This window comes from Euwallacea fornicatus, chromosome 17 (genome assembly GCF_040115645.1).
Source record: "Euwallacea fornicatus isolate EFF26 chromosome 17, ASM4011564v1, whole genome shotgun sequence".
In the NCBI taxonomy this organism is placed as follows: domain Eukaryota; kingdom Metazoa; phylum Arthropoda; class Insecta; order Coleoptera; family Curculionidae; genus Euwallacea; species Euwallacea fornicatus.
In genome coordinates this window covers 3,834,786-3,850,874 of record NC_089557.1, presented here as the reverse complement: position 1 = coordinate 3,850,874, position 16,089 = coordinate 3,834,786, and the positions used below count along the sequence as shown (strand labels likewise).

Below are 16,089 nucleotides of genomic sequence, written 5' to 3'. Positions count from 1 at the left end.
ATTCATAATATGTATGAAACATGGGTCCATCGTTTCACACCTGAGACGAAAGAGCAGGCAAAACAATGGACTAAAATGGGAGATTCGGTTGCAAAAAAGACGAGAACCGTTCCATCGACAGGGAACGCGACGGCTTCAGTTTTTTGGGATAAACGTGGAAACATTTTTATTTACTATGTCCTTAACATAAAAACAATAAAAGGAGAATATTGCACGAATTTGTTGAAGTGTTTTAGCGAGGAAATTAAGAACAAGCGGCCGCATTCAACAAAAACCGAAGTCTTGTTTCATCAAACCAACGAACCAATCTACACTTCCGTCATCCCGATGGCTAAAATCAATCAATTTGATTTCGAACTATTTCCTCACCCACCCTATTCATCAGGTTTAGCTCCACCCCCAGATTATTTTCTATTTCCAAACTTGAAAAAACGGCTCGGTGGAAAAAAAATTGCCAGCAATGAAGAGGTGGAGTGCGAGGTTGATGTTCATTTTGAAACATTCGAATTTTCTTACTTTGAGCAGGATGTAGAAACCATGGAACATTGCCGAAAAAAGTGTATAAATCTCAAAGGAGACTATGTCGAGAAATAATGTAATGTTGTCAATTTCCTTTTTTTCTATAAGCGTTAGATCGGGTTTGTCTGGAACTATCCTCGTAATTAAATTTATTCAAGGCATTATTTCCGGTCAAACGGCCCCCCTAATTTTTTGTTAAAAATGTTTATTTCTTCTATCCTAAATACGGTAGTCTTTGCTCCGTTGAAGTATACGAAGTGCGTCCATACATAATCATGCAAAATACGAGACATGCTTACAACTACTTCAGGACAAAGAAAAGATACCTTTTTAGGTATATTTCTGAGAAAAAAATTCTATTCAAATCCGAGCAACACATTAGAAATTCTAAATTTAAGTCGCTATTGATTTATCGAAGACCTGGATATAAATCCCTCCTTTTTGCAGGTTCTTATTGCAGAAGGGTTCTTTGTCATGCGAATGGAGTGTATATTTAACATTATCATTGATTTTTACTTTATTCAAATCCAGGAAGTAGAATATGCTTTCACTCATCTTTTTAGGGTCTACATTTATTAATTACATTTTGCAACTATTTTGGATCGTCTGCTGTGGGCTAAAAACGGACTTTTAATGTGCATCATTTTCATTTGAACTCTTGATAAAGGCTGACATTATGCCTAATTACATAAATAGTTTTGTGGTCTACTAAGTTTTCTTCAAGAGGTAAAGAACGTCATTAGCCCTTATGCTCACGAATTAAATCCATATTTCTTCCATAGAGCTTCAAAAGTGGGAACAAATTTCTGACCAATCACATCCCTACTGGGAAATGTTAGGATACCCCTACTTAAGAGTGATTTTTCAAACTCCTGGTAATTTTATCAGCGAGATAATTTCCATAGAAACGGCGATATCGGAGCAGACACTGGTAGTTATCGCTAAGAAGAGCAGTCAATTTGGGGAGAATTACATTAGAGGAGTTTAATGATTTTAAAATTGTAATTATCATGATTAATTCGGTTAGGCAGCACTTTAAAAAGGGAAAAATACAGAGCTGCGTGTTTTTCTTCTTTCCACAAGGTTTACCTAATCAACAGCAGATCCCTCTATTAGATTTGTTAGCAATTTATTGCTAATTCTTTTTGTAATATTAAGGGAAGTTCTGACCAATATTCAGGCTCGATTTCGACATTTCTATGGAAGGTAACTTGTAATTAAAGTTGACAGTGCATGAATAATGTAACCCTAAATGACGGCAATCTGAAAGCTGTGCAATTGATGGAATTTCCTGCTCCAACAAAAAGGTGATTTGAAACTGGAAAATTGGCCATTGATTTCCTGTTTTCTTTGTTCGCACCTCCATTATCGCCATCAGATTTCACTGATTTCGCTCTCTATATGTCCATCCCCTAAGCTAAACCCTCCACGGCGTAATTGCAATAGTTGACATTTTTATGTGGACACTTTATTGTCCCTACGTGGAAATTCTCGTTCGAAATTTTCCTCATAAAACTTCCGTTTTTATTAAAAGGGATACGCAACTTGGAGCCAACCCTACGCCTGACACGCCCCTGTAATTTCCAACTAGTGTGTATTATGGGGACATTTTTCTTATTTGACGCCTATTCTTTTACAGTGAAAATGGAAAATTTCATGAGGAGCATATTATGCTTCAAATTACGTAGTGATTTACTTATCCTCAATTTTCTCCTTAAATCTTGACTACAGCGGGTGTAGATTTCGGTGAAAATGTGACCTTGCTGAAAATGGAAATTTTCGTGCGAAGGTGTAATTGTAAAGTCACGTTTAATCTAAGCCTGATAAGTTTAGACGTAAGGTGAAGCTCCAGAAGGTTATTAGTGAGTAGTCAGATTTAATCCCGGGTTCTCTTGTTCGGGCCAAAAAGGAGTTCCCACGGAGTCCTAGCAGTATTTGGTTTAACGTTCATTTAACTTGTCTTCTGGTTAATTTCAAAGCAAAAGCCGGAAAATATTATAAATCACTCAATTTGGGGTTTAAGGTCACGCTGCAGTAAATTTCAGTCCTTTCTGTGCTTTTCTATCTTTAGCATTGCAAAGTGCAAAAACCTGCTACGATTTTCACCAATACGTTTTTGTTCCTCCCCAATAAACTCTTTTCCATTCATGTTTTGGTTCGTTTCAAAAAACAAAGAATTTACTTTTATCTTCCCCTGTACTCACTCTCGCCCAAATTTACATTTTTATTTACGTCCCCTTGTTCAAAAACACCTCTGTCTCCATAAAGGTTTTTGCACCTTTATGCGTGTTATTCCCTCAAAACAAATAATCCAGATATTGTTTATCTTTTTACTCTGAATCCTTTCTTTTGGCACTCCGTTGGGTATCTGGTTGCACAAGAAGAATCCAAAAACTCAATGATTCATCATTAAAGTTCTTATAAATCAATGGTAAAGTACGTTTCGTCTGTGTTACCATAATCTTTGTGGAATTTTTCCAGGTAAGCGAAAACATCCCAAATCTCATTGAAACCTTACGGATGTTGCTTTTCTCCTGTAGGATTTAGGCACGTCCCTGGTTTTGGAGGGTTATTTATACGTACGCATTGAATTTTGTATTCAGGTCTGTTCTAAACTTTGGCAAAGTGGATTTTTAGGGGAAGAAAGGGGGTATTTTCGAAAAGATAAAGTTTGGATTTCAGGAAGATTTGTATGATTTGCATGAGAATTTAACGAGACGAGGACTGCGTTTGCTTACGTTGTACCATAAATAGTGATGCACATGTAGAATCGTGAAACGCCAGCAAATTTTTAATATAAAATTCCTGCTTTTTCATATGAAATGGCATTTTGTGTAAAATTATATCCTGCAAGACCACAAAAAATTCAGTTTTCCAGCGTGAACCTGGAGTTGGAAAATGTGTAGGGTTTACTTTAAAGTTGCTGCAGACCGCCTCAAAACTATATACAGTATGTAACAATCTTGTTCGTACACACGGGTTTATTGAGGAAAAGAGTCGTTTGGATGGCTTATATGTAGGAATATCAATTTTTTATTCTCTTATACATATATTAACAATAAATATAAGATAACTACAACAATTTAAGTCTAAATTTCTCAAACAATTAATACAAAATTTGAACGTTTTATGAAAACATAATATTTTGAAGCAACATTGTTGTTCGTACACGTAAAATGAAAACAATTTTGAATGATTTTTTTTTCATTAAAGGTAATTCCCTAATATTTTGTTGAATAACCTTTAGCTCTAATCACCCCTTCACACCTTCTATTCATTGAAGAAACCAAGTTTTTACAGATTTCTGGGCTAATATTATTCCATTCTTTCACGATTGCATGTTTTAAATCGGTTTTCGAGGAAATGTGATGTTTTCTTACATTTCTTTTTAAAATTGTCCATAAGTGCTCGATTGGATTTACAGTAGTGGTCAAAAGTAGATGAACACCTATAAAACATAGCATTTCTAATAATTTATACCATTAAGTCTCTATAGAATCTAATATTGCTATTCCGCCAAATAACTAATAGAATGCTTTACCAAAAAAGAAACAAACAAATAATGAGTTTCTTATCAAACATTGTTAATCTACATAGAAATAAAAAATAGCTCTGGCCAAAAGTAGATGAACAGAAACTTTGAAATATTTTTGATATTTATCGATTCGGTTTTAAACGTTCGTATCTTGGTGGACGATAGTAGTAAGCCACCAGAATAATTCATTAAAATGCCACGAGGTGTTCATGTGTCTGAAGACTTAAAAATAAGAGTGGTAGCTGCGAATAATGCTGGAGTGAGTCAAGCACAAATTGCAAGGCAATTTCAGCTAAAAAGATCCACTGTCTGCATGATAATTAAGAGGTGCAATCAAAGGGGAGATACCACAATTAAGAATAAGTCGAGACGTCCTAGAAAAACTGACCAAAGACTAAATAGGGCCATTAAGAAGATGTCTATGCATGATCCCTTTCTTTCATCTAATCAAATAAAGACCAAAATAGAAGAAATTGGTTTTCCTTCTGTCAGTTCTAGGACAATAAGACGTAGACTAGCAGAGGCTAATTTGTTTGCCAGAAGAACGGCCAAAAAACCTCTGCTGTCAAAGAAGAACCTTAAGGCCCGATTACAGTTTGCAAAAGGAGCATCAACATTGGACTGTAGCGCAATGGAAAAGGGTTTGTTTTGGTGATTAATCGAAATTTAATATCTTTCCATCTGATGGCAATGTGTATGTAAGACGTCCTCCTAACACTCGTTTATTGCCCAAACATACCAGACCAACCGTAAAGCATGGAGGAGGATCAGTGTTAGTTTGGGGATGTTTTTCTGGATACGGTATCGGTCCACTTTATAGGATCGAGGGAATAATGGACCGATTTATCTACAGGGACATATTAAAAACTCACATGTTACCCTATATCGAGGAAGTTTTGCCGGTCACGTTTATTTTTCAGCATGATAACGACCCCAAACATGCGTCAAAGATAGTTAAGAAGTTTTTAGAAGATGAAATAGTACCTGTTATGACATGGCCCTCGCAGTCACCGGATCTTAATCCGATAGAAAATTTATGGGAGATCCTAAACAACAAAATTAGGACAAAAACCTACTCGAATAAGGACCAATTATTCATAGCATTACAAGAAGCATGGGCGAGCATGGATCCATCTGTTATTGAACATCTCATATCGTCAATGCCCAAGAGATGCAACGAAGTAATAAAAAATAAATGATATTACACAAAATACTGACTAATAATACTGTCTCATTGGTTTAGTTAATAAGAGTTTATAATATTTGAAATTATGTTTATTTTGTTCATCAACTTTTGGCCAGAGCTATTTTTGTATTTCTATGTATATTAACAATATATGATGAAAAATCCATCATTTATTTATTTCTTTAGAAAAGGCACTCTATTAGTTATTTGGCGGAAAAATTATATTAAAATTTATAGAGACTTGTGGTATGAATTATTAAAAATGCAGTTAATAATACGTGTTCATCTACTTTTGGCCACTACTGTAAGTCGGCAGATTGTAGAGGGGTTCGTAAGAGTTTTGGGACATTCCAAATTAACCATTCTTTGTTAATTAGAGCGGTATGCTTGGGATCATTATCTTGTTGAAATCTATAGATCCTTGGCATTCCTAATTTCATTGCACTTTCCTTAACATTTTTTTTTAATATCTCATTATATACAAATTTATCCATTGTGCCATCAATAAAATGGATATTTTCCACTCCATTTGACGACATACAGCCCCATATCGTCACAGATCCACCTCCATGTTTTATAGTGGGGATCGTATTAAGAGGATTATTATCGTCATTTGGTTTCCTCCAAACTCTATTGATTCCATCTGACTGGAAAAGGTTGATTTTCGTCTCGTCGGACCAAATGACGCTGTTCCAAAACTCCTGATCTTCATTCAAATGTTCATTTGCAAATAAAATCCTTTTCCGTTTATTTCCTACACTAACAAATGGTCTTTTACGTGGGATTCTACCGTGATAACCATTTTTCCATAAGACACGTCGAATTGTTTGGCAGGAGATATGTTGGCCAATTGTATTTTCGACAGTTGAACGCAGTTTCGGCACGCTTAATTTAGGATTTTTCTTAATTTTTTGAACTATCATCCGTTCATCTCGTTCGTTTAACTTCTTTTTCTTCGCTTTTCTGGCAAAATTGGAACATGTGCCTTCATTTCTAAATTTATTCACAATATATTGGATCGTGGAATGTTTTTTGTTTGTTAATTGTCCTATTTTGCGTAAACTATAGCCCCTAAGAGCCATATTTACGATAGATTTCTATAAATCTAAACTTAGTTCCTTTCTATTGGACATTTTGAATCGAACTGATGAAACAATTTTAGAAAAAGGGAGAAGGTACTTTGTTTACAGTATTTGTTACCCGGATGAAAGAAAAAAAACGAGATAAAATATGTTTACCCTATTTTTTAACGATATTCAATTTAATTGTACGAACAACAATGTTGCATGAAATTAATACTATATTTATATTAAATTATTCAATTAAACTATTGAAAACCGGTTCGACACATTTTTACTTAAGTACATAATATTATAATAGACTTCTTATCGAAAATGAATAAACGAAAAATAAAAAAAGTGATTTTTAACAGGACAAATCGAATGTTTTTTTCAACAAACTCGGGTGTACGAACAAGTGTGTTACATGCTGTATTTCATGGTCAACAATGCAACGTGCAAGAGTTTCAAAGTTAAGTTATAATCAATAACAAATGTGTTGAATTGTCGAAAAATCAGAGGTGGTAGGTTTCTGATTTTATATAAAAAAATGTATCTGTCGAGGTAGCATTGAGATGCATTTAATAACATTACTTCTAACAGATGCCATGAATTCCTAAAAAGTGGCCACATATTTATACAAAAATACTCTATTATTTCCCTGTTGGAAATGTAGCAGTCATAGGTCCAATGATAACAACGATACAATGGCATTCAAATTTTCAACATACGGCTACAGCCTTTTTTTAAACTTACCGCTCACCGGTTGAATCAGAGTAGCGATGCACAGCACGAAATAATAAATATACTATATGATAGCGATTTTCAGGGTCCGAATGATCCCAATACACCCGCTTTCAATGCAAATCCGGTTTATTAAATCGGCAAATAAACCAATTACAATTCGCTAACCAATGGTGCACTATTAAAATTCCATTTCTCTGCTTAAACACTTTGATATCGTTTATTACCACCGCTTTATTGGGATAACTGTATTAACCTTAGACGCTCTCAGTTTTAACAATAGCTTCCTTATGAAGTTGGAAATCTTATAACTGAAATATGCTACAATTTCACTTACAAACAAGTAAACATTAAAATAAACAAACATACCGGAACCTTCGACATACAAAAAAAGATGCAATAAATCACTCGGTCGGAGGAGCCACGCTTTTTTGCCTTTTTCTTTTATCTGCGGCGGCCGCACGCCAGCCGTAACAATACTTCAAGTATTTGATCTGCAAAATATTTCATTTCACCCGCTGCTGGGTACTGTTAGTAAATCTGAACTGGAACTTCTCTGGTATTTGAGATATTTCTACCGAATTTGAAGTTATCCGGCATAAAACTTTTAGCGCTTTGCTCTATGCTTCGTCATTGTTTATTTTGCGAAAAACAATAGATTTAAAATTCCGTTAATTCGGAAAAGAGCCATCATTACATCAAGTCTAGAGGAGTACGTATCCACGTGCCAAATTACTCACAGAATATTAACAAATTATCAGAAGCGTATCCGTCACAGCTTATTTTACGAGGAGGTAGATTTATATCGATGTATCAATATACAGTAGTGGTCATAATTATAGCAACTTTAAAATTTTTTAAATAAAATGTATCTATTCGGCTAAACTCAATATATAATAGTATATATTGATGTTGATTGTATATATAATAGTATATACAGGGTGTTTCCTAACTACGTGTAAAAAATTTAAAGGCGTAATCCTCGACTGATTTTGAGTCAAAAATGTCTAATAAACATGTGTCCGCAAATGCCTTGTTTCCAAGATACAGGGTGTTGAAATGTGACAAGAAAAAGAGATTTTATTTCCAAAATGACTCAATTTGGGTGTTTGAATTTTAGAAAAGACAATTTTTTGGGGAAATGCTTTAATGATTAATTATAAGAATTGCTGAAAATGACCACAATTACTTCATAAGAGATCCTGTATCACAAAGACGTTGAAAGAGGTTTTTAAACGTTTGGTGGTTGGGAGCTTGGTGGTTTGGAAACCTTTCCATGTTAATGCGCCTCGCTGCCAAACACTTACCATCAGCAAGGCCGCAAACAAAAACCATATTGGTCATTTCTTGATTAGTGTAATTAGGCATTTGAAAAATTTTCAAAACTGAGGTATAATCTGATTTTTGGGACACAGAACTAAATTCTTTCACTTTAGAGAGTAAAACACCAAAATAACACTGACTATCTTGTTTATAGTAGTGGAAGTAGCAAAAAAACTAACAATAAACAATTTAGTAAATACCACCAAACCTTTAGGAACCTTTAAAACCTTTTTCAACGTCTTTCAGTCAACACCCTGTATCTTGGAAACAAGGCATTTGCGGACATATGTTTATTAGACATTTTTGACTCAAAATCAGTCGAGGATTACGCCTTTAAATTTTTTACACGTAGTTATGAAACACCTTGTATATACAATAATAATAGTACGTTTTTTATATTATTTATCTTCCACAATCGTTGATGTTTAAAATGCATCCAAATAAAATATCAACAATTCCTATAAGAAACTATCAAAACATATTTTTCCAACACTGGACAGAAATATAGCAACTCTTGGAATTTTAAAGTTTCACTTGATTAACACACTTGTGTGTTTAAAGACGTTTTATATTCTAAATTAAATCGACGATTTTCATTATGGGTCGAGGTAAAACGATCTAATTAGAGATCAGGAAAATTATCATTGAGAGGTATAAAAGTGGCGAACGGCAAAGCCAAATTGTAGAGTTTGGGTGCGCATGACTCAATTGTATCTCGAATTATTCACAAATTCAGACAAACAGGAAGTGAGGCAGCTGTAAAAAATTCAGGACGCACAAGGAAAACTACAAAAAGAACTGATAAATGGGTAATTCGAATGTGTCAAAAAAATCCATTTCTATCATCCACTCGTATAAAATCACATTTAGAGGGAACGGGCCTAGCTCATATCAGTTCCAAGACCATAAGAAGAAGATTAGTGGAAAATGGATTGTTTGGTAGGCGACCAGCGAAAAAACCATTGCTGTCTAAGAAGAACGTGAAGGCCCGACTTCAGTTTGCGCAGAATTACCAACACTGGACATCTGAAAAGTGGAAATTGGTAGTTTTCAGCGATGAGTCCAAATTTAACTTATTTGAAAGTGATGGCCCATCATACGTCAGACGACCCAAAGGCGCAGGGTTGCAAAAAAAGTTTGTTTTACCAACCGTAAAACATGGAGGAGGTTCGATTATGATTTGGGGTTGTTTCTCTGGTTTTGGTATGGGTCCGCTTCACGAAATAGAAGGTCGCATGGATCGGTTCATGTACCGAGACGACCTCAGTAATCATTTACAACCATATCTTGAAGAAACCATGCCACTAAGAAGCTTTTTCCAACAAGATAATGACCCCAAACATAAATCGGAACTTGTTTCAGAATGGTTTAGAGAGAAAAGGATAGAAGTTCTTGCTTGGCCATCGCAATCTCCCGATCTCAATCCAATAGAAAATTTGTGGGAAGATGTGGATAATAAAATTCGGAATAATACATATTCCAATTTACAGGATTCATTTCAGGCACTTCACGAAGCCTGGAAGAGTATTGATAACAATTACATCAACAATTTAATAAATTCAATGCCACGAAGATGTGCAGAAGTTATTCAGCAGCGAGGGTATTATACAAAATATTATTTATTCAACAATACTTTTGTTATTTGTTGAAGTTTTATTACTCTTTATAATTATTTCGGAAAAGTTGCTATATTTTTGTCCAGGTCGAAATAAATAAATATATTTTTTTATTTTTGCATACAAATTATTATTGTTCTATTGTTATATACTTCTATGATGAACAGTCATTGTAGAATCATATTTTCAAAACCTATTTTGAATTTAGGCCGTTAAGTCTAAATTATTTGAAATTTCAAAAAGTTGCTATAATTTTGACCACTACTGTATATGTCATAACGGGTATTTCCGGGACTGTCCCCTAGATCCCCCCCCCCTCCATGTTCGAAAAGGACATTCCTAAATAACATCTTTAGGAAACCAATAATACCCATACTCACATAAATTATGCGCGCTTGTTGTTGAACTTCTATCTCCCCTTAAACACGAAAGCGCTTTCAGAATATCGTGGTTATACGCAACGTTTCCGAAAAGTTTCATTTAAGCTTATAAGAAGCTTATGTTTAAGTTCTACAATTTGCGAACTAGCGGGTCTTGCCCTTAACCCCGGAAATAAACAGGCACGTTTCTTTGGAAATTTAGATTGTCGAAAAGGTTAGAGCGTGGTGCAACAAGACTGTGGAAATAAAAATGTCCCAGAATGGTATCATCCATTATCCGGTGAAACATTATTTCACGTGGTCTGACAGCACAGAAATGAGATTTTCATCTACACTGGGTCGGAATGGCTTAAATCCCGTAAATCGAATGTTATACTTTTTAATGGATTCTAAAAGTATCACCAGCAAAGTTCCATAAATTACAAACGAGCTTGCATGCCATGGTTCGTGATGGCTGGATTATAAAATGCCACGTCAAGGCATGAAATTTTAAATGCGAGCTCATTAAAAGCGGTTCATAAATGAGGGAATTCCAAGCGAAAATTAAATGCAGTAAGTAGAAAGCGGGTTATTCTAAATTAGATGAAAAGCAAAATATTGAAACTCTTGTAAAACTTGAAGTTCGGAAACAATGGCCGTCTTAGGAAGGTAAATATAATTAAAACCCTCAAGAAAGAGAGAAGAAAGCGCTACAAAAATCTAAAGAAGTCGGGGCAAGTTGAGAAATAAAAATAAAAATACCTCAAACAAAATAAGCGAAACTAAAATCGTTTCGAATGCATTCTAATAAATCCTAGATGGGCCCAGAGAAGATAACTGTACGGAATTAGGATACAGAGACTCAAAAAGTTGGTCAGGGAATTTAAAACTTAATATATTAGGAAACAAAATTGAATTGGGAGACACGAAAGACAAGCAACGATGCAAAACGAAGAAAAATGGTGAAATAGAAAAAGTTCAAGAACTGAGGTGCACTTAACTAAGTGGAATAATCATCCTAAAATTCTAAAAACATTGATGAAAACGAGGAAAGATTTTTTTGGGAGAATCGAATTTTGAAAAAATTTCGAATAAATCCACAAAAATAAGCTATTATTAAGCCTACTGTGCAAGCCATGGCATGAACTTCGTATCAGAGCAAATAATTTTAAAGCGAAGTTCATACCAAAAGAGGTTTTTACGAACGAAATACAAAAAAATCTCCAAACCGGCATTAAAATCCACATCAGGATAAATACGTGGAAACTGTAAAATTCCCCTTTTCAGTACCGTACACGTAACCGGATCAGTACATTAAATCGAACATTTCATAATCCCTTTGTGACGTTTTTCCGGATTGTATATTTGAGTCGGATAGTCTTTTATCAGCTCTGGCACAGATCCAGGCACGCTCCAGGCCGATTGCCCGCTTAACGAATCCGGAACTTTGGCAAGATTACACACCCATTACTTTCCAAACCTTGTCACAATACACACATAAGAAACATTAAAACATGCAGTGGTCCCCTTAACATTATTGAGTGGCGTGTAACATGGACTTTCTTAAGGTGTGTCAACATGGACAGTGAATGGACAAGCACATGAAAAGCGACACTCGGAAAGAGAGTTCTTACCCTTCTTTGGAAGGTCGATGCCATATTGTAAATGTTAAGGGGAAACTCACAACAGGAGGCAAAGTTACTCCAGCTCATCTTAGCGTTCGTGGTCTATCGAATTCCTAAAAGCGAAAAGATCATATAACACACAAATAATTCAATGCATTTGAATTGGTTGGCTCGTTGAACCAACTGTTGAATCGATGAGACGCGAAAATTCGTTATTTCAATAATTGCTCTTTCGTTCAGTAGGTTTTTTTAGCTTGTTTATTGCTCTTTGTCTCTGAAAGCTTTTCTTCACTTTTCAAAAAAATTTCGCTTCCGTACCCCACTACTAAAGTGAATATGCAAATGCAAATTTTATCAAAGAAATTTTCACAGTCAAAAATTCAAAAGTTCAGAAAAATATCAACAATTGAAAGATGCGATACGCTGTTTGGCGACACTCCTATAGATTTTGACATATTTATCTGAAATTTTGAATTTTTGACTGTGAAAATTGATGGAGTAATATTATTTCGGTGATCATGGCCACGTTCAAAACTAGTTTTTTTCCTTTTACATCCTTGATAAGTAATTTATTTTACTTCGCTAATGTAAGGCTCATCACGTTACGTTGAGACGTAAGAAGAATTAACATGTAGGTCGTTTCGTTAACATTGACGGCCCATAGCAAGTTAACGTAAGACACGGTATTTGTTAATTCGGACGTCAACCGAAAATTTAACGTTAGAACTTAAAAGATTCGTCTTAGGGCTTACATTAAAGAAATTATAAATTCAATTTTAGTTTGTAATTTGGTAGGTCCCACTTATCATGGGGTAGACCGCATTAGACCATTTTTTTGGACTATGCAAATTATAGGAATACCTTTTTCATCTCATAACGTCTTTTACCTGGTGACATTTCTATGACGGAGTCTCATACACTCACTTTCAAAAAAACCGCAATACCAAGAAGAACGCATTGTATGTATTTGAAATTTTGGTATGATTTTAGACTTGTAAAGAGAAAAAAATGATAAAAATTTCAAGTTCGTGTTTTGATGCGATATGAAGTTTTTCTTTACCTTTTTATCTGTGACGATCGGTCATTTTGCAAATTTTTTTACAGGCGGATAGCGATAAAGGTATCATTTTTAGTACCATATTGAATGTGTGGTAGTGCAAAATGCCTCGTGTACGCCAAAATGCAGTTTATCGGCAGTTAACTCCCTTCGAAAGGGGAAGAATTGTTGGTATGCATGAGGCAGGTTTACCTTTCCGCGAAATTGCACGTAGATTAGATCGAAACGCATCGACAGTGCTAAAAGCTTGGAGAGATTGGTCTAACGAAGGGTCAGTAAATCGTCATCGTGGTTGTGGCCGTCCAAGAATGACGAACCAACGCGAAGACCGGCGACTTCGTCGTTCAGCGACAGGCCCCCCCTTTTGAAACAATTCCGTCTCTTGGTGCTAACTGGGTAGCCACCCTAAATCGAAGGGTCTCCCTTAGTACGATGTATCGCTGAATTCGAAGTTTTGGACTAAATTCACATCGTCCTATGCGTCGGCTTCCATTATCACAAAACCACAGGGTGGCCCGACTGGAGTGGTGTCGTCTTAGAGTGCAATGGGAGGATGAGTGGAGAAGAATCATGTTCAGTGATGAGAGCCGATTTTGTTTATGGCGATCTGATGGACGGTTACCTGTTAGAAGGCGCAGAGGAGAGCGATTAAATTTGGACTTTTTGGAAAGGCATCATTCTGGTTTAACACCAGATGTCATGGTTTGGGGTGCCATCCATTATGGTAGTTGGTCTCCTCTTGTTTTCATTTATGATAGATTAAATGCTCAGAGGTACATTAATAGTGTCTTAGAACCGGTTCTTGTACCATACATGCAAGACCATCCTGGAAGCACATTTCAACGGGATAATGCGCGACCACATGTAGCCAACGATACTTTGAGGTATTTGGAAGCTGAAAATTTGGATACTTTGCCTTGGCCAGCTCGCTCTCCAGATTTGTCCCCAATAGAGCATGTATGGGATACAATGGGTCGGAGACTTCAACGTTTAGCTCGCCCTCCAGAGACCATAGATGAACTCCGCGAGCAGGTGCGATTGCCTGGGATACAATACCAGAGGAAGATATTGACAATTTAATTTTAAGCACGCCACGTCGCTTACAGGAATGTATTAATTTAAGAGGAGATACCACCCATTATTAAATTATTATTAAATTTTTTCACTTATTCACAATAATTTTCTTTTGATATTTTGATCGTTTTTATCTATTACCCGACACAAAGTAATGTCAAAATTTCAAACGTGTACGATGTGTTCTTCTTGGTGTTGCGGTTTTTTTGAAAGTCAGTGTATTAGTCCTTAACTAAAATTGATCGATTTCAAACCCATCCTACACTATCATAAATCATCGATACACTAAACACAACCAGAATGAGTGATTAAAATAGAACGTTAGTTGGTGGATGGAAGTTCATTTGCGGAACACCCTTGTTTCGGCCATAACGTGAAGTCCTAATATCCATTTTACTGGTCTATGGGCGCAATAAAATAAAGCCCATCTCATATTTTCTAAGACCTTAAAAGGAAAAACTTCGGGAGCTCAACATAAAAGTGATTTTTATCGTATATTTTCCCAACTGTTGTTCACAATAGAAAAACTTGAACAATTAGGATCTTCCGCGAAATTTACTTTATCTGTTGCTTTTTCCTTCGATAGAGTTAGAGAGCCGGCAACTTTCCAAATTTATGACTGGGTGAAATTTGTAATTTTACGAAGAAGAGAGCTAAAGATAAGTAGCGAGTTGAATTGGCGGAAGTGTTCATAAAAGAAACTTGCCAATGAGAGAAATATTAATTTAATTATCCTTTAAGTAATATTATATCAAAGAGAATTAAGAAATAGACGCCTCGTTTGTGCCTCAAGAAACCAACTCTGTTATGTTCTAGTTTTCACCACAAAGTCTAGAAAAATTTTAACGGAGGTAAAACATTTATGACTTTCAGCTTTATGTGACTTCTTTACTACCTCCATATACAAATATGCTAAAAGAGCTTTGTATTTCACTCTCACGTATAAAAGGGTGGAGGCATGTTTATATTTTACAACCTTCTTGCAGCGTTTACATCCATTAGGCCCCTGTAATCGTTCGCAAACAAATGTCTCGTTCAAAACCCTACCAGCTATTATAACAACAAGCACCAGATGAAAACGTGAACAAAATCAAATGCCAACACAAAACCCCTAAATTTTATTTTAACTAAAATATTATTTATCGATCACAATGGCTCCATGACATATTCAGAAATAATACGCTTAAAAATACACGAATTTCACTTCATTTGCCAATTGTAACTCGATTTCCTCTTGGACAAAGCTGAATGGGGTATCAACGACATGATTATGCCGATAGGTATTAATGCCATATGGTTTTAATCCGGAGAAAGTAATGGAAAATGGGGAATTTTTTTTTCAGCGGATTAGTTGAGTTCGACGTAGATTTAAGTAATGAACGTATTCAAAAATTATGTATGCATGAAATGGACTATTATCGCCAGACATTACACAAATGTACCTCATCTGGCCCCATTGTGTCTTATTGACACTATTGAGTCTCGTATGGCACCACCCAGCAATATTACGTACGTGTTTCAAACCAATTATCTAGCAGGATTAGACGTAGCGTCGTTTTGATATTTTTGAGGTCCCTTCGCAATGGGACACTAATCCATGGTGTCGATATCAAGGGAAAGGGCCCCTAACGTTTGACATTGGTATGACCTCGCGTTGCTTCTGCCGCAAAAGCCCACTCGACATATAAAATTATTCATTTCCTAACTGCTTGCATAAATAGCTATTTTAATGAACCCTTGATAAACAACCCCCGCATTAAGAATTATTCTTCCAGAGGTGTTTTGCCCTTTAATATCTTAAAGTGGTTTCACAACACTACGGTCCGCACCTCTTTCTCTTCCATAAAATTACTTATTTTTTTCAACTATGCAGATTTCGCAGATTCCTCGACGGCCCTAATAACTTAGGCAAACAAATATACCGTGGGACTCTAAATTGTACCTAAAAGTAAAATTATTTTTATTTTTCTTTTTATTCTTTTTCTTTTAACCA

The 16,089-nt window shown here is 35.5% G+C and overlaps 1 protein-coding gene across 4 annotated transcripts in view; it reads right to left on the bottom strand.

The window, feature by feature from the left end:
• Fife (regulating synaptic membrane exocytosis protein fife) overlaps positions 1-16,089 on the bottom strand; it is a 119,805-nt gene that overhangs the window by 42,348 nt on the left and 61,368 nt on the right. For 2 of the 4 annotated variants that reach the window (XM_066292478.1, XM_066292481.1), the window contains exon 4: positions 11,975-12,078. The exons of the other annotated variants lie outside the window; for them this stretch is intronic. In XM_066292478.1, coding sequence (XP_066148575.1) covers positions 11,975-12,052 — 78 coding nt within the window. In that variant the 5' untranslated portion in view covers positions 12,053-12,078. The remainder of the gene's footprint in view (positions 1-11,974; positions 12,079-16,089) is intronic. 4 annotated transcript variants of the gene reach the window in all.